This window comes from Trifolium pratense, linkage group LG3, assembly GCF_020283565.1.
Source record: "Trifolium pratense cultivar HEN17-A07 linkage group LG3, ARS_RC_1.1, whole genome shotgun sequence".
Lineage (NCBI taxonomy): Eukaryota > Viridiplantae > Streptophyta > Magnoliopsida > Fabales > Fabaceae > Trifolium > Trifolium pratense.
This window is the reverse complement of record NC_060061.1, coordinates 32,114,645-32,133,698: the sequence shown is the minus strand read 5'-3', so window position 1 is coordinate 32,133,698 and position 19,054 is coordinate 32,114,645. Positions and strand designations below refer to the sequence as shown.

Below are 19,054 nucleotides of genomic sequence, written 5' to 3'. Positions count from 1 at the left end.
CTTGAGAACCAAAGGTGTAACCCCTTCTCATTACAACAAGCCTCAAATTCCATGCAGTTATGGTGTTATAACTCGAAACAATTAACAATTTTCCTTGAGAACCAAAGGTGTGACCCCTTCTCATTACAGAAAGCCTCAAATTTCATCCAAACAGATTTTGAGGAGAAATTTAAAATATATATCCTCCTCCCCTTTTAATTTAAATTTAACCATATCATCACTGACTGCCGAGCTGCTCGGATTAAGATTGAGTAATTTTTCTTGAGGCTGTTGACTATTGTAGATCTTTTATATCAAAATAACCTGTCATTTGAGCTGTGATTGACGATCTTTCTATTACTTCACAGCTCACTTTTCTGGAAAAACATTTGCATGGAGAGCAGTCACTGAAAATTCTAAATTTCTCTCCTAAGGTACTGAAGATAGGGAAAGACCAAGTCTGCATGAAGTCCATAATAACGCGAGAAGATAGCACCTATCCGACTAATACTGTCGACAGCACTATCATCACCCAAGGAAAGTTGGACGGACGAAAGCTTCACAAGTTCATAAGCAATAACAATATCATCAGGATCATATAGCTTCTCCAGAATCTGCAACGGACAAAAGAATGAATTACTTTAGTCATCATACTTTAAAAATCGGATTAATTGATAACCATGTTTGAAATGCATTCACTCAAACACAACACAATACAAGTCAAAAATAAATATGACCTGAATAGATGCTTTACAATGATCCACGGATAATTGTAATTCTCCCACTAAACAAAAAGCTTGGGCTATGTTGTCTTCTGCCTGCACACAGAAGATCATGTAAAGGAAAATGAAAGTTACACCATCATATTCGAAACACGGGACCTTGTTTGTAAATCACATTCCCTCCCGTTCAATAGAGGTCATACAAACATGGGCGGAGATCTACTTACACTATTAAGTATTGGACACTTGACAACACCATTAATAACATTGTATAAAGCATAAACATGAAGTTTCACACATCCTATCATTGAGTGTGTTTGGATTAGTGTATTTTGAGTTCAAGAAATCTTTTAACCAAACTTCACGGGAACGCTTTTGCAGAACAAAACAAAAAAAAAAGCTACTAAAAAAATGTGGTGAATTGTGTGATATTATCATGCATGCCAATTTTGAGATTGTAGGAGAATCATGATAAATGTAATTTGATTCTCCGTAATTTTAATTTAGTCTCTTATATTTATTTGACAACTAATTAATAGTCCAACTACAAGTGAGATTTCTATTTCTTTTTTTTGGTAAGGAGTGTAATTTCTATTTCAATATACAGTTTAAGACTAGTAATAAAATATGAAATATTCCATTATTTTTTGTAGAGACCAATCAAGCATTTGTCAATCGTATGTAATCTAATAGTTGGTGTTTATCTAGATTTTGAAATATATATATATTACATGGTAAAATGGAGTAATTATATGAAGCATCAATCATTTTTTTAAAATCATGACACCTTTTCTCATGATTACTTTCAACTTATGTCATTGGATTTGTTAAATTCAATGTTTAAGAATTATCAAACAGTGTCAGCATTCCGAGTCTTGCAATTTTTTAACTGGATTCCCCTCCTGGTCTTCCCAAAATACACACAGTTGGAGTATTGACACAACAAACATATGAGAACTGTACTTAGGATGCAGAGCTTTTTGTGAAGGCTTGAACTCACCTCTGCAATAACCTTATTGTATGCATGCAAATTTGATCTCAGCAAATGAAGAGATCTCAAAGCGTCTGAAATGGAAGTATTTGAAATGTCTTTTGACTGTATTGCATCCTGCAGCCTGTCATTTCCATATTTCAGTCTGTAAACTGTTGAAAAATTAAGCAGCCATCTAATATTCACTACGAGTTTATGCAGGATTGATAACTGGAGTATTATCTAGCTAGCCCCCAACAGGAAACTATTGGATAGTAGTTCTGATTAATTTTCAGAGGTGAGAGAAAAGCTGTAGTTCAGAATCTGTTATTAGGATCCAAATTGAACAATGTGTACCTTTTAATACATATTAAGGCTTTATCAACTGTGGTACGTGAAGACTCCAGATCAGAGTAAGAACCACATTTTAAACAGTATCCAGGTTGAATATTAATAGAGGCGTCATTTTGGTTAAATGTATGAAGACATACTTCATAGATGTCATCATTCTTGATAACCTGAAAGAGCGACATATGTGACAGCACGGAAATGCTAAGTCACTCAACTCAAAATACATTTATAATGTAGAAAAAGTAGTAATTAAGTATCGATAAATGTCCCTCAAAATGGCTTACTTTGTTAGGAATAGGGAAGTATTTGATTTTCTGCTTTTCACACTCAAGTACTCTGCTTTCCAACACTGCGCCGGAACAATTTGGTTTGACACAACGAAAAGCATTGATGACAATGTCAGATAGATTAACTTCTGAACAACCAGCACATTGACAATGAAATGCGTATTCATCTTTGAGAAAATTTTGGCGATCTTTACAATCCCACAACCCAACCTGCAAAACAGAACTATATTTGTATATCAAATTGAATTTTATATATCAAACAGAATATTATTTTATTTTTTTGACAATAACTATATTTGTATATTGAATCATTGAACAAGCAGCAGACTTGATTGTTGAAAGTCTGATGAAACAAACATTTCTTCCATGTTTTGCTTTTTATTTTCCTCCATGTTGAGTGGAAATGATCGTAACCCATGTGCTGTGCAAATACAACTCATGTAACTAGGGAGGTTTGCTAAAAGCTCAACAGTTGTTACAATTGCTTCAAAATGGTCAGTATGCCAGGATTGGGGTCAATGCTACTCATGTGAGGCTATAGAAGTGTATGATTCATTTGGTATATAATTTCTTTAATACTTTCCTTTAATTTTATGTGGGCAATGACTCCATTTTTTCTATGGGATGATCAGTAGTCGCAACAATCTCCTATTAGTGGGGTTGGGCTTGTACTAGTAGTTACAACAAGTCAATAACAATATCTGACCTAACTCTTTGTATAAAATAAGTTTATGTGCTTTATATCATAATGCACGCTGTACCAATATTTCAGTACAAATTTAGGAATTCTTGATTATTGGCTTTCTATATTGAGAAAAATGTATAGACATGATTCACAACTGAACTCTCAAACAAGTAATAAGAATGACAAGTGTAATTACCAAAATTAAGTTACCTGTGGACCATAAGACAATTCCAGCTGACACCCAGCTGCTACAACTTTTGTTGTTCGTAAATAGAGTGTGCGTGAAAGAAAATATGCATGAACATTTGGTTGGCAAGAATGATTGAATAAACTGCCAGCTTTATAAATAGCTTTACCCACTCTGACCTGGGAGATATAACGGAATATGGCTCAGAATCAAGAAGGATATCACCAAAATAACTTGCCATCACCAACGATGTCTAAACTATCTTAGCAGGATTTGCAGAGAAAATTGTGTAAATATAGAACAAGCAAATAAATGTATAAAGAAAGAAAGAAAAAGATGCAACAAATTGATAATATATGTGCAGCGAAACATATACCTGTTCCACATTACTAGTTAAATGTACACTGGAATGAAATGTAAATCCTCCAGATTGATCTGACAGTCCATGAGCGTCTATTGATTTTAAACGAACAACAGTCATACAATTCACTTTAATCTGAGATATAACTATGACAACCTGTATTGACAAAACAAGATGAAACTTTATTATGAGTGATTATTGTAATGATTAAATACAAAAAATATCATAATAAATTGATTTCTTCAACAACAAATACTTGCCCTGTCGTATTGGACAAGTATTTTGCTATACAAGGTTTATGATGGTTCGGTTATGATATGATTGTTATTTTGATGGAAAACATAGTCCATAAGAGTGTTTAAGATAATATAACAACCTGTGATATAGAGATTCCGTCGATGGAAAACATAGTTCCATAAGAGTGTTTAAGACAATATAACAATACAATGGCGTATATATGTGAATCCAATTTACTTTCAAATGGCATATGTTCATAACAATGAGAAAGTTCCTGCACAGTAAGGATAGAAGCTGTAAGCATACAGATACTCATAATCAAATTACAATGATGCAATCAACTAACAGAAATGCAAGCAATTAAAACATACCAGATTTTCCACAAAACTTGCGATATCTCCAGACGAGCTCTTCGACAGAAACTTGGCTACAACTCGGCCGGCCAAAACTATCTCAGAAGGCAGTACAGCAGGCCAATGTACCCCTTGACATTCATGTTTATGTTCAGTAACATCATCAATCTTTTGTTCACAATCATTGTATTGAATCACTTCAGCAGCATATTTTCCAATATCACCGGGTAAGTTTTTAAGAATATTACTATCTTCTGTGGAAATCCTGAACATTTCCCCACCTGCCTTTATCTGGCATTGCTGGGAGCAATACAATGGTATTGAACATGATATACAAGGAACTCTATCAGCAGGTAGGTCATTAAAGCAATAATGGCAATGAGTTTCTCGACATTGCTTTAATATTATCTGGAAAAGAAAAACACTGTCCAGTTAAACAAACCTATTGATCTCAACAAGACTGCCGATTAATGCTTATAAGTTATAAGTTGCGGACAACAAAAATCATGTTCCTATTTGCTTACAAATTTGCTAATATAAGAAGCAAACTCTTGTAGTTATTATAGATGACAAGTGTGAATTTCTTTGAATTAGTTGGGTTACAACTTTGAGATCTGAACTGCTGCTAATTACAGTTCTAAGGGAGGTCAGGAGTCTCCAGTTTTCTGGAAAGAAAATCAGGCATTAAAAAAATGATAAATGACAGATCATTTGCAATGGAACCCCTTGTGCTTGCCTCCAATTGAAGCAATCATTTCCCTAAATTTGTAAGATTGTGTAAACACATATTTCTACTTTCGATTTGAGTATTTAAAAGCATTGTGCATCTAACATGCGTAAGAAGTTTAAAATAAACTTAATATTACAAAGAAAATAGCTGTTTCTTACTGTAGCATAAGGTTCTTCAGCATGAACCAACGAACCTGGTGAAACATCATGCGACGGCACCATGCCTCGTCCTTTATCAGGCGTGGAGACACTCCGCAGCTTTATTTGAGGCATCTCACCTGCCAAAAATGCACCGTACTATCTTATCTTACTATCGCAAAAAGAGAGAAAAATTAAATGGAGGTTTCATAATTATATGCAAGGAAGGACTACACAAAGTAAAGAGTACGTGTGAATTACACCAGATGTAAAAGAGCATTGAATAGCGGTCAGGTCAGGGCAAACAAAATGTTACCGACAAGAAGGCCCTAATTGTTTCCGAACAGGTTTACATATTAGAAGTCTTTGATTGAAGTTCTCTAGCACACTAGTTTCTTAATATGGGATCAAAGTGAAGCATTTGATGTGAATTAGTTACTGAGGTAAAGATCTGAGAGAATGGAGAAGGGTTAGTTCAAGAAACACCTCTAACTCGTCTAGCATACATACGATCTCAAACATTTGCACACATTTCATGTATGCAAGTGAGAAGAATAAAGTAAGGTCCTCTTGATGTATGCAAGTGATATTTTGAAGGCTTTTTAGGGATGGAAAAGCAACATATAAAGAGAAAGGAAGCTGCGTGTTTAAATAAAAGCATGGGGGGTTTCAAGGGGAAGCTTAAGTCAATTCCTGCTCCAAAACGGTGAGTTGTTCTCCCCAGTCCAGATAAGGTGCATAATTTAATTCAATAAGGAAAACAGTGTCTTGGCTAAGTTTCTTGAGTTGATCACTTAACCCTAGTTCATTCATTTTCCAGTCTTTTGCCTTCAGAACTATTTTGTCAGGCTTAATTTTGGGCAATTGTTTTCCCTTAAAGGTATCCAAGATTGAATTGGCATCTCAAGCTCTAAACCTACATAAATAGTGTAATCCTTCCTCTGCAACCCTATAAATACCTACTATAGGCTCATCTCCACATGTGTTTTACATCAACATACTGTTTCCAGGATTGAAGTACATTTCTGGGTTTCGGCATGATTAATAAATGATTACAGACATATATCTTTTGGACATAAAAAGGAAAAACACAAACAAACCAAAGGATTACACAGAATCCAAAAGTGAAACATGATGAATTCAAAGTGCAACACGTTACTTTTTAAATATACTTCAAATGATATTACTATAAAGAAAGTGCACTCAACAAAGCCTAGACTAATTTGCCAGTTGCTTAACAAGGAAAGCTTCTTACCCACTGTACTCAAGCTGTTCTCCTTATATTGCGGCTGTACTACTATATTTGTGCCTTTGGATTGGTCTAAGATAATTTTCAGCTCGCTTTCTACTTGTCTCTTCCCACCTGTTGATGATTCGACACTCTTAGCTATATTTAAGTCGCAGATCGCATCTCTATTATTTCCCAATGACACATTTGCCTTTCCTCTCCTATACCATGCCTGATGCCAGAATAATAGAATTATCAAAAGAAGAATAAAAACTAGAATTCAAGCTTGCATCCTTATTCTTTAGAATAGACAACTACAGCAAACATCAATACACACAACAAACCTGAAAATTTGTGTCGCGACAGAGACTGATCATTAGGATGAGGAAGGAAAGAATGTCAAAATACACATCTTTCAAATTACCAAGTTTGTAACTTTGTAAGTGATATCAATGCCAACCCCAATAAACTTGGTAAAAGAAAACCAATTGCTTTGTTTTGATGGCTTAACTCATACATAGATACATCTCTCTCTATAAGAGAAAAAAAAAAGTAAACCATATTTCTTTAACCACTCACAAACAACTTAATCTACAAACATTTATTCCACATGTCAGAACAAACTTAATACATACACATGCAGAGATGTGTGGGTGTTTCCAATTTCTATCAGGAAGTACTGAGAACAGAAGCTAATGATATTTTTTAATCACTCATAACTGATTTAGTCTATAAACATCTATTGCACATATCAACACAAACCTGATACGAATACATAAAACAAATAAACTATGACTGCAAAAAGGTAACTGAAGCAACACACACCTTTGCATAGCTTGGACATATCTGAAGAGCTCGATTGCAGTCTCGCAAACATTCTACTAAAAGATTCATTTTCTGCAGGGCACACACATGCATAAATAGAAATTACATCAAGCCTTGTATTTCATAAAAAAGTGATTGCGAGTGTAGTTAGGTTAAGGCTAACATTAAAATGGAACTTACATGCAATACAATAGCTCGATTGATATACAATGTTGCAACCAGATTAGTTTTCATGTCACCAACTTCAAAAGGAGCCCTGCGCAATGCCTACATCTCAAATTACAAAAATAGAGTAAGGAATTGTATTATTAATGAATCAAATTCAAAAAGAAAAAACAGTTCAGTTCCATTACGGTTAAAACTTGGAATTAACAATTTCATTGCAGAGCAATTATTGGCACGCTCTTTCAGAGCCTGGCTTTAGCAGTTTTTTTGGTGAAAAAAATCACTTTTTTTGGGTAAATAGACAAAATGGCAAGACATTGGAAACTCTCACACACAAAGTAGAGGGACCGGAGTTCGAACCCTGATCATGGCATCTGACCTAACAATTTCAACATTTCTGCCGGTTGAGCTAGGATTTGTGACATAAAAATCACTTTTCAAAAAAAAAAAAATCACTTTTAGAAGTTTTTGACTGAAGATTTTTAAATAAACAAATAAGAATCTGAAAAAAAATAATCTAAAAATTGCTTCAAATGAGAAACTGTTTTAAGTAACTTCTCCAAAAGATCATTTTTTCATAACCGATTTTTCTAAAAAAAATTATCATGGTAAATAAAAACAAAACAACTTAAACTTTTTTTAAAGATCTCCAAAATTTAATCTCTATATTAGTAAATTTAAAAATCACTTTTTTTATAATCCGTAACAAATATTCAACTATGAAAATGAAAGTAGGAGATTTGAATCATTTGATAAAGTGATAATGCAATAATTAGACCTGAGTATAATAATCCAGAGCCTTGACATAATCAGCGTCGAAGAAGCATTGATTACCAAGCTGCTTATATTCCAAAGAAGCTTCTTTACTCTTACCGCACAGTGCATAGCTTGGGTCGGCAAGTTCAGTCACCACCTGAAAACAGCAAAAGAGTAATTATAGCGAGAAATTAGGGTTTTTTTTGAAATGGGAGAAAGTATAGTATAGTACCTACCTGGTGAAATGGTTGAAAATGAAGAAAGAATTGATGAAGAGAAGAACAAGTATCGCGAAGAGTATCTTCTACATTGCTGCTATCCCTAATTGATTGTTTTAGTTCATTTGGAATCGCTGCTTTCAGAGTCTCCATCCTTCTTTTTCGGTTTTGTCTGCGCTTTCTCTTTCCCTCTCTTTTCTTCTCACTTTGTCGACAGTTTGCTTTTTAGATTTATGCTTAAATGCAGTTTTACATCCCGTATTTTGAATAAATCAGAATTTTACCTTTTTATTATATAATTTTTTGGATTTTGTCATTTTACTCTTCTATTATATAATTTTTTGGATTTTGTCCCCCAAATTCTGCACAAAATCTACCTCCGAATCTCAACTTCAAAGTTTCGCATATAACTCAATTTTGATCAATAATTCACCAAACTAGTACCAAAATGATCGTAATCGAGTTAGATTTCTATAGAATTAATCTCAACTAAATTTGGAGTTACAGAGTGAGATTATTTATTTTTTTACAGCAATGTTTGTTGTTGTGTTGTGTGTAAGAGAGAGAGAGAGTGAGAAAGCAAATAAGGCCGTGCAGGGACGGATCCACACTATGTGGATTGGGGGCAGCTGACCCCACAACCTTAATTAATTTTGAACTAATGATTAAGTATGTGTTTGGTTCTGCGGTAGACAGAATTGATTTTGATAGAATTGAGTTTGACAGAATTGATTTTGATAGAATTGAGTTTGATAGAATTGATTTTTGTTTGGATATATTCATACAAAAGTGAGTTAAACAAATAATTTGAGTGTAAAAATCAATTCTAGAATGAGAAGCTACAATTTCTAGCTTCAAGTAGAATCCATTCTGGAGGGAGAATCAATTATACTTTTGAGGAACCAAACAAGTTAGAATTCATTCTACATGTCCATAATCAATTCTGGCTGCTCCAAAATTGAAACCAAACATACACTAAATGTTTGGCCCCCAATTGTGTTGTCCCCGCACAGCTTCACATACTAATGGAAACTTATACAAATTAATATTATTATATGGAATAATTGTTATTATTTTTGTAATCTCTATTTTTTCTTAACGAGAATGATGTCATTATTTTATTGTTTATGTATAAAACATGTGTTTATACATTTTTTGTGTATATATTTATAAGGGTCTTGCTAACGAGTGCCCCCGGGGCACTCTTTAAGCATTCCATTAAAAGAAACTTTTTATTCAAAAAATTAAATACTTCAATTTCCAATGCGTTGACTTTACGCATTTCCATAAAAATTCTATAAAAAACTTACTATTTAAGGGCTTAAAGAGTGCCCCGGGGGCACTATTTAGCATTTGCCTATTTATAATACTAAACTAGTTATGAACCCGTGCTTCGCACGGGTTAAAATTACCTTATAACTTTGCAAAATTTATTAACGACATATAGAAATGTGAGAATATTATATGCAATTTTTAAATGTTTGAAAACAATAACTATAAATACGCAAATGAAAAAACATATAAACACGCAAATGGAAAATTAAAATAAAGATGAACTCATAAATTGAAATTGCATTACTTAAGGAATACAAAACATTAATTCAAGTTGTTCATAGACAGAAGCATTCAAAATATTACAAACTTAAGTTGTAACAACAAAAGGCACATATCCTTCATATAGTAGAATAAAGCACAAATCCGTCACTACGAAAACAAAATCATATTAGTTATTTGTGTCATTGTTAACAAATTTGACACGCAGAACAGTTCCAGCCTGATTCAATTCAAACTCCATTTTGTCATCAACTTTTGGTTTCTTATGCTTAACAAAGTCATTCCATCCGGTGGTAATGTATTTCTCAGTGTTTTTATCATCTCTAGTAGCGGGAGAAATCTTGCACTTAACCAAAATCTCATAGTGTGCACATTGGACAACAATGAATTCTTTATCTTGAAGTGAGTGTCGAACTCCATCTCTTAGAACATACTTAGAATGTATATAAAGTAAGATAATGTTAGAATAAATAACAGATTTTGTTTAGAATACGAAAATATTTTTCAATAGACATTATATAGAGTATGGAATGTTTGATATAAAAAAGTAAAAACTTCATTGACAAATAATTGAATTATAAAGATTAGAAATAAAAAAAATTCGCATACCAAAGGTTGGTTTTTTTTTCGGCTTGCATTTGCTTTAGTGACTTTCTTGTCCCATTTGTAAGCACCATGAAAATTGAAATCCAGCAAATGTGGATTAATTATAGCAGAGGTAAAGGTTGATTGTGTTCTTGCTTGAGCATTGGACTTTTCTGCAGCAGCACCAGCAATTGGTATGGTCTTCAAGATATCATCTTTTTCATTTTTGATGATTGTTACTTTAAATCTATTATCAGCTTCTTGATATTCCAAAATTATTTCAGTTGGTTCTTTAATGTTCAAATTCTTTGATACTATTATTCCCGAGGACAGATATGAGTCAAACTTGTAGAGATTCAAATGAACCAAAGTTTTTTCTCCATCTGGGTGTACCAGCCATGCATGTTCATGTGTTTTCAGGTTTTTATACCATTTTTTCTTGAAAGTAGCAGGTATTTCAATCTGAGGCTATTAAAAGATTAATAAAATTTCAGTATTTAATCAAATAAAATTTATAACATTATATTTCAAACTGGATGTTACACTTAGATAAAGATAAGAACCTTATCTGGATAAAGCACCGTATGAAACATCTTCTCTTCTGTTGCATGCATATTTGTCCTTTGTTTTCTAAATTCAAAGGGAAAAAAATCGTTACATGAAAATATCAAGTAAAAACAATAATGTAAATTTGGGAAATGGTTTCACCTCAGATTTATTCATTGAATTCGTAAATTTCATAGATAAGATATTAATATAAATACTGTAACAAAAAAAAAAGTTTAAAAATGGAGTAATGTTATAAATAAACTGACATGTTTGTAATTTCTTATACAGATATAATAAAGTTAGATTTCAAATGTATAAGTTGTGAAAGATCTAATATACTATACAGTTACAAAAATCAATTAACATGGATGAGGAACTTAAAAGTATAAGAAATATGGAACCTTTTAGAGCTTGAAGCCATGGAAGAAGGGGATCAACACTGCTTTACAAAGGATATTGTGAGGAAGATTAATAAACATGCACAAATGTAATAAGCATTTAAATATTGACTGTGAAAAATAAGATGAAATAATGGAAGATATGTATCACCTGATCAAGTTGTTATCCTTTGTCAATGTAGAGATATGTAACATAAATTTTGGATAATATGTGAGAGAGAGATAGAATGGTTTGAGTAGTAGTAGATTTTTAATAGGATGGTTTGAGTATGAGTAGAGTAGAGAAGTGTTTTGGAATAGAGAAGTGTGTTGGAAAGGTAAAAAAATTTGATATATGACAAAGTAAAAAAAGTATCTAATGATGTAAAAATACATTGGGAAGGGAAATAAGAAGATATGAATCCTGCATAAGATCTAGTTGTTTTACTGAAACAATTAGGCTCCATTATTATTATAGTCATTTGGCTGCATAAGATCATTGAATATGAGTTTTGACCAAGTTGTACAGATGAGGTTGATTGACAGGATCTGGTATTTCAGCAGAAATGATTTTGTTGATGTCATTAGGAGTTGGATACTTACTTGAAGGATGCAAGAAGAGGAGAATGTGGGCATGTGGAAGCCCTCTCTTTTGGAATTCTATGGTATCACTACTACAAAAATAGGTGTTTAATAGCATTTTTTTTAACTTTTAACATCGCTTAAAAACGCTATGACTGAATCCGCTATTATAGGTCTGGGTGCCTATAATAGCGTTTGAAAAACGCTATCAAATATGTACTTTTAATATCGGTTTTTTCAAAAAGCGATGTTGTATCTGCCTTCTCGCAACCAAAGACGCTTTCGGAGACGGGTTTTGATAGCGCTTGTTTACAAAAGCGATGTTATATATGATTTATAATAGCGCCCGCATTTATAAAACGCTATTGTAATTCGTTGTCTGGCCTAACATTTAATAGCGCCCGTGTAAAAAACGCTATTGTATGTCCTGTATTGTTTTTTTTTTTTTACTAATCCTGACCCTTTTTTTTAAACATTAAATTGCATTTTTTTTTTGTTGGACAACTTGCTCTTGAACTTTTAAAATACATATAGTACCATATATATATATATATACTTCCAAAATATATATTATCAATTTTTTTTGAAAAATAGTGTTGTACCACACAAGCTCTAATAAAATAAAAACTCTAGTAATACATTCATTTCATAAATAAAACCAATCCGACTACAAGACAAATCTGAATTGAATAGTGCAAACAAAAAGACCACTACAAAAGAGATATTGTCAAACTGTGGCCATAGCTTCTAATGAGAAAATCAATGACAAATTTTAGTACAAACACAAAGACCACTACAAAAGATAGTCAAACTCTAGCCCTACTTTCTTCTGCGACGTGTCACTTGATGAGAACCGCCCACTTCATCGAAAAAGGAGGCCCTCAAACTACCTGTATATATAGATGTACAAGAAATTAGGCATTTGCTTGATAATACATCATTTGGCAGCATACAACTTGTCTTTCTCTCTTAGAAACCACACAAATTCAGCATACACCTCAAAATAGCAGCAAAACATTGCTAAAGTATTGCAACTCAGGATCTCGCGTCATGTCACTAACGCGCTTAGGCAGCATGCTCATAATTCATCCTAGTTTCAATAGCCCATTTACAAATAATCTTCTTAAGAGAAAAAATAGTATGACCTTGGGGACATTATGATTATCCCCATTACTCTAAAATTTGACAATGAATGTGTAAATTCAAGAATACCAACTACATTTTCTACCAAGCACAACAGTCATATCAGAATATATTTGGATAATTAAATATTTATAGGATACAACTTACCAATTAATGATCAACTATTATTTTTGCAGCCTCTTTGCATCATTGATAACATCTTCAACCATATGGGTAGCCCACTCCTCCTTCACCTCATCTAGCTTCTCTTTAGAGTATGTAGAATGTCTATGGCGAGAAAAGTACTTCAAATATAAAAGTAACACAAAATTGAGTCAGAATTGAATTACACTACATTGTATATACCTAGCTATATGTAAAAATATGAAATAATAATAATAATTTAAATAACGTACATTATCAGGAATCTTATTTGGATATTCCATGATAACTTCTTTCATAAATCTCATGATAAAATATCCGTAGTCAATAGTATTTCTTTGACGAGGACACTGTAAAAAAACACATTTGCAAAGATCAATTTTAATTTACACTGCATAACTATTATTTACAATTATCAATAATTAGAAAATACCTTTATTTTATTCCATTTGATTTTATCTTTCTTTGACTTGGAGATTTTATTTTCAGACCAGGCACGGTAGATTTGAATTGCACTGACAAAATTAAATTAACTTCAAATGAGTAATTATTACAAATAATTATCATACTGATATAACTGTTGAATTAAAAGAAATGATACTCACTTTTCAAACTTTGTTTTTATACTTCCATGATCTGAAGGTTCTCCACCGAGCGGATCCAAAAAATATATAACCTCAGCATCGGGATTGATGACAAACAAAACCCAATGAATCCTGCACCCAAATTTGAATATTGCAATGGATAATTCACATTTAACGCATTCACACACATCTCTTAAAAAATGTAATTTAAATATAAATCTTACCCAACATTATAAGGTGCAAGAATTATCTTTTCATCCTTCAACACCTTAGTTTTCATCAATACCCTTGCTATATCTTTTCCTTGAATATCATCAAATGATACATGTGGGGATAAAAATGATATCTTGTATTTTAATCCACGAGGACCAATAAGTTTGTCATAAAGATACCTTGGAATGAAAAAGAACAATTTCAGATATTAATAATATTACCTCCCAAACATAATAACATAAATATTAATTTGTATGTCAAAATTAGAGAATATTGGTGATAATAGCGGTACCTAGCATACACGATGACAACAGAGGCACTTAACCAGTCATGATCAACATGATGACACAATTGATAAATAGAAGTTTGGCTCAAGTTTCCAAAGTTGGTTTTGATGGGAAAGTGAAAACTTGTCAAGTTCATGATTTATTGCGCGAAGTGATCATTAGAAAAATGAAAAATTTAAACTTTTGCCATTTAATACGTGAAGATGATGAACAGGTCACGGTTAGAATAACTAGGAAATTGCATTGTTGAAAAACGCTCTAATAACTCAAGACTGCGCGCTCTTTTTGTTTTTGACAACAGAGAACTAAATGAACATTGCATTAGCCGAGCATTTGCCAAGTTCAAGCTTTTGAAAGTACTTGATTTTGAGAAATCTATGTTGAATTTTGTTCCTAATAATTTGGGGAACCTTTTCCATTTAAGGTACTTGAACGTGAGTCATACAAAAGTTAATCCTTATTCCTGGATCCATTGGTAAGCTACTGAACTTAGAAACTTTGGATTCAACACAAACTCAAGTACCTCAGCCAGAATGTGACTTAATTGAGTTATGAGTAAGTTACATTACTTAGTCCAAAGATTTTCTTACATTTTCATGGATTTGGATCTCTCCATTTTTCACTCATGCTTTCTCAATTTTTCTTAATCCAAGTGTTAGTAAATTACAAAGAAGAAAAAATCAACATTTGAATTAAGAAAAAGTAGATAAAACATAAGGGAAAATTGGAGCCGATGATAAGTGTTGATTTTATACTTTAATTAACTCTCATATTTGGTTTGATAATCTTTATTTTTGTCTAAATTATAGGTCTTAGATGCATTTTATACTTATCGGTTCAATTTGGGCTTAATTGCTAAACATTATTAATTTTTGGATTTTTAATCATTTTGACCTTTCTGACTTCGGCAGCGCATATATGGAGCTACGAATATCGGATTTTGATGATCTTTGCGCTCCTGGAAAGCTAAGACAAATTTCTACAATTTTGGGTTTCACAAGCTTCAGCAAATTTGACTTAAATCTAAGGTGAAACTGGGCTCTAAAGTTGATGGTCGTTGCTGTCAAATGGTCAAATACCTTTCTTCACTAATTGGGCCATAAGTCACTCACTAATAATCCAAATTATACAAAATTTGTGGCCCAAGTTTAACATAACACAGAGCAGCTGGTGTCACTAACCAGAAAGAGCCTTACTTCATAAGAAAAGAAGCTAGCATCTCATCGACAAAAGGAGTCGGTCATGTAATGAAAAGGAAGGGAATTCAATTCTTCTTTCTCACATTGTCAAGACCTTAATGAGTAAGAAATTAAGAGCTTCACAACCAGGCGGTGTAAAATAGGCAGCTAAGCCTATAAATAGAACAACAAGGCCGAGCATGAAGGTCATTATTCTATGTTGAACTTTACAATTGGAGTGCAAATACAAGAGGATATTGGGTGCTTTATATCAAAGAGCTCAAAAACTGATATTTCTAATAATGTATATTTCCAATCAGTAGTTTTTAGTACTGTAGGAACTTAATGATGTATATTTCCAATCAGGATGTATCTTATTAACCAATCAGATGTATCACTGCTTATATGTTAAAAGATTGTAATTACTAAGTTGCAGAACACTGTAACTACACATATGAACACTATAATTATAACTATTGAAAAAATTGAAAAAAGAAAATTATGAGGGAAGAAAGAAAATTACTAAGCGCATATATGAACACAAACAATTTTGGGTCACATATATAAATATTGTAATTACTAAGCGCATATATGAACACATATGAACACGGTCACAAGATTATGAGGGAAGAAAGAAAATTGAAAAAAAATAAATCAAAGAACAAAAACAACATCTTAGATCAAGTTGCAGAAAAGAGCACCTGAAACAGAAGTGACGATGTGAGAACGATGGCTCTAACTTCGATTTGAGAACGATGTGAGAAGAGGAAAGATTAATGGATAACGATGGCTCTAACTTCGATTTCTTTGGGAAGTTCTGATTGCTCTGAGTTTGATTACAAAGGAATGATTTCTATCTAAGTTTGATTCCTTTGGGTTTGAAGCTAGAAGACGATCAATTTCGATTCTAGGGTTTGAGTTCAATTTTTGGGAATGGTTTGAAGAAGGTCGAAATAGATTGATTTTGTTTTTACGGTTTGATTTCAATGTTTGAGATTGAAGATCGTGGGTTTGAGATTGCTGGGAGAGTGGGAAATTAGTGCGGGAAAACAAAATCGTGAGCGCGTAAATTTGATAGGGAAGCATCTTGAGTTGCTGGGTTTTTTGTTTTTGGAAAGGAAGAAGGAGATTGCTGAAATTGTGGGATCGTGGGTTTTTTTTTTTTTTTACAAATATATATATTTTTTTATTATATGATTAACCAACCAATGGGTCAAGGGTTCGAGACCCACTCATGACAGGTTTTTATTTATCAATTTCATCTACTATAGCGGTTACGTAAAATGCGCTATTATAGGGTATAAATTTTAATAGCACTTTTTCAGAAGCGCTATTAAAAAGCTCCGCGTTTTTGGCTTTAATAGCGGTTTTTAACAAAACGCTATTATAGTGTACTTTGGTTCAAGGCTTTAACAGCGCTTTTTATAAAACCGCTATAATAAGAGCTCCGATTTATGTTTTAATAGCGTTTTTTCAATAAGCGCTATTAAATGGGCGCTATTAAAACTCCTTTTTGTAGTAGTGTATACATATCTGAAAATGTAAACAGAAAGTTATAGGTAGAAATACATATTTGGATGAGAAGTGTAAAAATTAGTAAACATAAACTTACACGCAAGAACTTTCCCTAATATTCCTTTTTTTGTTAAATCAGATAATAGGTTGTCAAATTTCAACTTGAAAACCCTTGCGACAATGTCAGGTCGATCATGTGCCTTTTGACGAAGTGGTGCCAACAATCGCTGTATTTCTGGCCAATTGGGATTGCAAGTAAAAGTGATGAATAGATCAGGAAATCCAACTTTGCTACATATAGCCATGCCATCAAAATACAATTGATCCATAAATCGAGGGCCGCCAACATATGAAGATGGCAAGACAACTCTTCTACCGGTGTTTGAACCTTGGATTTGATTTTGAGATGCTTGGCCACTGAGACTGTCATACTTAGAAACCCTTAATTTGGACTGATTCTTTCCAAGGTATTTAAGCCTTTCAGACTCCAACATAGAGAAACCGTCAACTAAGAATTGTTGAAATAATCTTCTAGAAGATAATAAGGTTTTGGCTTCAAATGACCTTGTCTGAATTCGATATGCTAACCACTCTCTTATAGTGAGTCTATTTCGCTGATTAAAGTCTGGCGCTTCATCATGGTCATTATCTCTGTGAGCAGTTTTAGGTCTATATCCATCTTCACCGTAAGGAAAAAGTAATGGATACTGATAAGATAAGTAGCTTGCATGAAATTCATCTATTCTTTGGAGTTGGCCACCTCGAGTTTGGATAATGATATCCCTTTCTTCAGCATAGTCAATATCACCAAGAATTAATGCCGCAACTTCTGAAACTGTTGGCTGGTTGTAGATTCTCCCATCTGTTTTTCGATCTGAGAGAAGTCTGAGTTTGAGATCCTGTACATTTCCTTCTGTTATCATATCTCTTGCTATTTTAAATGATTGAACATGTGTGTTATGTTGATACAGCATGTCAGACAATTTTTTCACAATGAGTGGATCAATTTTGTTAGAGCTCCTACATGTTATTTGAAGACACAAACGATGGACATGAAAATAAGTAGCAGGCAACAAATTCATTATATAGAATGTAATATTTAAAAAAGATTGGTCTAAGTGAACATACCTTAGACCTTGCATTCGATTTTCGATTTCGTTGTCTGTATCATAAATGTATAGTTGAGCAAATTTTGGTGCATCGCCAGCTTTAGGCAATAAACTACCAATTCGATGACAGGTTTGGCCTTGAATTCGAATGTTTGGAGGGCCTTTGCCAATGTTGTAGCTGTTATCCACTGTAGCTCCAGGTGATGTAAATGCAAACATCATGTTGTAAGTTCTAAGTTGAGCTTGGAATTTCTTGCTATCAACATCATTGTTATCAAACAAAAGATCTCTTAATGGTTGTGGAGGTTCTTTCAATGTGGGAAGTTGTACCTTTCCATTTCCACAACACAATTGAAATGATACGGTTGCATTGCAATTTTTTTTTTTTCTTGAAACCACATGTGTAACACCCAAACCCATTATTTATATATTTCTACCTTAGTAAAAATCTTTTTCAAAATACGCAACGGAAAATCACATTTAATTTATTGAATATTGGTTCGAGTATTACACTCCTCTATCAAAATAATACTAATGTAATTAATTAGTAAAAACAGTGTTTATACAAAATAATCATTTCTCAAAATGTATAGTTTTACAAATAAATATCGAAAGTCATAAAGACCCTATAGTCTAAATACAACCCTTTCCCGTGTCACAATCAGAGCGGAGCTTCATCGACGACTCGACATCGAATACCACAAAATCCTGTAAAATCTGGACCCCCAACGATCCAGCACATAACACATAAAAGAGAGTTAGATAACATACTCAAAATATACAAGTGTAAGTAAATGGTACTTAAACACTTCTTCATAAAAACATGCATAATCATACATTATACATATACATCACCATCATTCATGCATATTCATATATCATGCATATACTTCATTTATCACCTAATCAATCATCCACAAAATACACCAAACATATAGTTTCACGTCGTCTCGGACAATACCAAAACATCAACAAATACATTGTTCAGATTATGGTCATGACGGACCCTGCGTTGTTCATTTTATAGTCATGACGGACTCTGCGTT

The 19,054-nt window shown here is 33.0% G+C and overlaps 2 protein-coding genes across 3 annotated transcripts; both read right to left on the bottom strand.

Annotated features, from left to right (window-relative positions):
• Window position 1: 1 nt before the first annotated feature.
• Window positions 2–8,434, bottom strand: LOC123915682 (SET and MYND domain-containing protein 4). Of its 2 annotated transcripts, none has more exons than XM_045966882.1 (15): window positions 8,210–8,434; window positions 7,996–8,130; window positions 7,233–7,319; window positions 7,053–7,124; window positions 6,255–6,459; window positions 5,021–5,139; window positions 4,151–4,540; window positions 3,919–4,053; window positions 3,558–3,698; window positions 3,205–3,360; window positions 2,307–2,519; window positions 2,029–2,189; window positions 1,702–1,816; window positions 717–797; window positions 2–593 (listed from the first exon to the last, which is right to left on the bottom strand). In XM_045966882.1, the coding sequence occupies exons 1-15, from the start codon at window positions 8,342–8,344 to the stop codon at window positions 396–398; spliced, it is 2,343 nt and encodes a 780-aa protein (XP_045822838.1). In that variant the 5' UTR covers window positions 8,345–8,434; the 3' UTR covers window positions 2–395. The 2 variants fall into 2 exon arrangements, with proteins under 2 accessions (XP_045822838.1, XP_045822839.1); XM_045966883.1 differs by having other exon boundaries at window positions 4,151–4,432; window positions 8,210–8,400.
• A 4,032-nt stretch (window positions 8,435–12,466) lies between these two features.
• LOC123912729 lies at window positions 12,467–16,565 on the bottom strand. Its single transcript, XM_045963287.1, has 7 exons — window positions 16,086–16,565; window positions 13,931–14,098; window positions 13,728–13,838; window positions 13,556–13,637; window positions 13,377–13,472; window positions 13,129–13,265; window positions 12,467–12,728 (listed from the first exon to the last, which is right to left on the bottom strand). Exons 2-6 carry the CDS (start codon window positions 13,984–13,986, stop codon window positions 13,146–13,148), a joined length of 465 nt encoding a protein of 154 aa, XP_045819243.1. The 5' UTR covers window positions 13,987–14,098; window positions 16,086–16,565; the 3' UTR covers window positions 12,467–12,728; window positions 13,129–13,145.
• Between the last annotated feature and the right edge of the window lie 2,489 nt (window positions 16,566–19,054).

Excerpts from the sequence above, each read along its gene's own strand:
- LOC123915682 (XM_045966882.1), bottom strand. The coding sequence starts at position 8,344 with ATGGAGACTCTGAAAGCAGCGATTCCAAATGAACTAAAACAATCAATT. Across the intron at positions 8,131-8,209 it reads ATTTTCAACCATTTCACCAG|GTGGTGACTGAACTTGCCGA; the intron begins GTAGGTACTATA and ends TGCTGTTTTCAG. Across the intron at positions 594-716 it reads ATTGTAAAGCATCTATTCAG|ATTCTGGAGAAGCTATATGA; the intron begins GTCATATTTATT and ends TGTCCGTTGCAG.
- LOC123912729 (XM_045963287.1), bottom strand. The coding sequence starts at position 13,986 with ATGAAAACTAAGGTGTTGAAGGATGAAAAGATAATTCTTGCACCTTAT. Across the intron at positions 13,473-13,555 it reads TCAAATGGAATAAAATAAAG|TGTCCTCGTCAAAGAAATAC; the intron begins GTATTTTCTAAT and ends GTTTTTTTACAG. Across the intron at positions 13,266-13,376 it reads CAAATAAGATTCCTGATAAT|TACTTTTCTCGCCATAGACA; the intron begins GTACGTTATTTA and ends TTATATTTGAAG.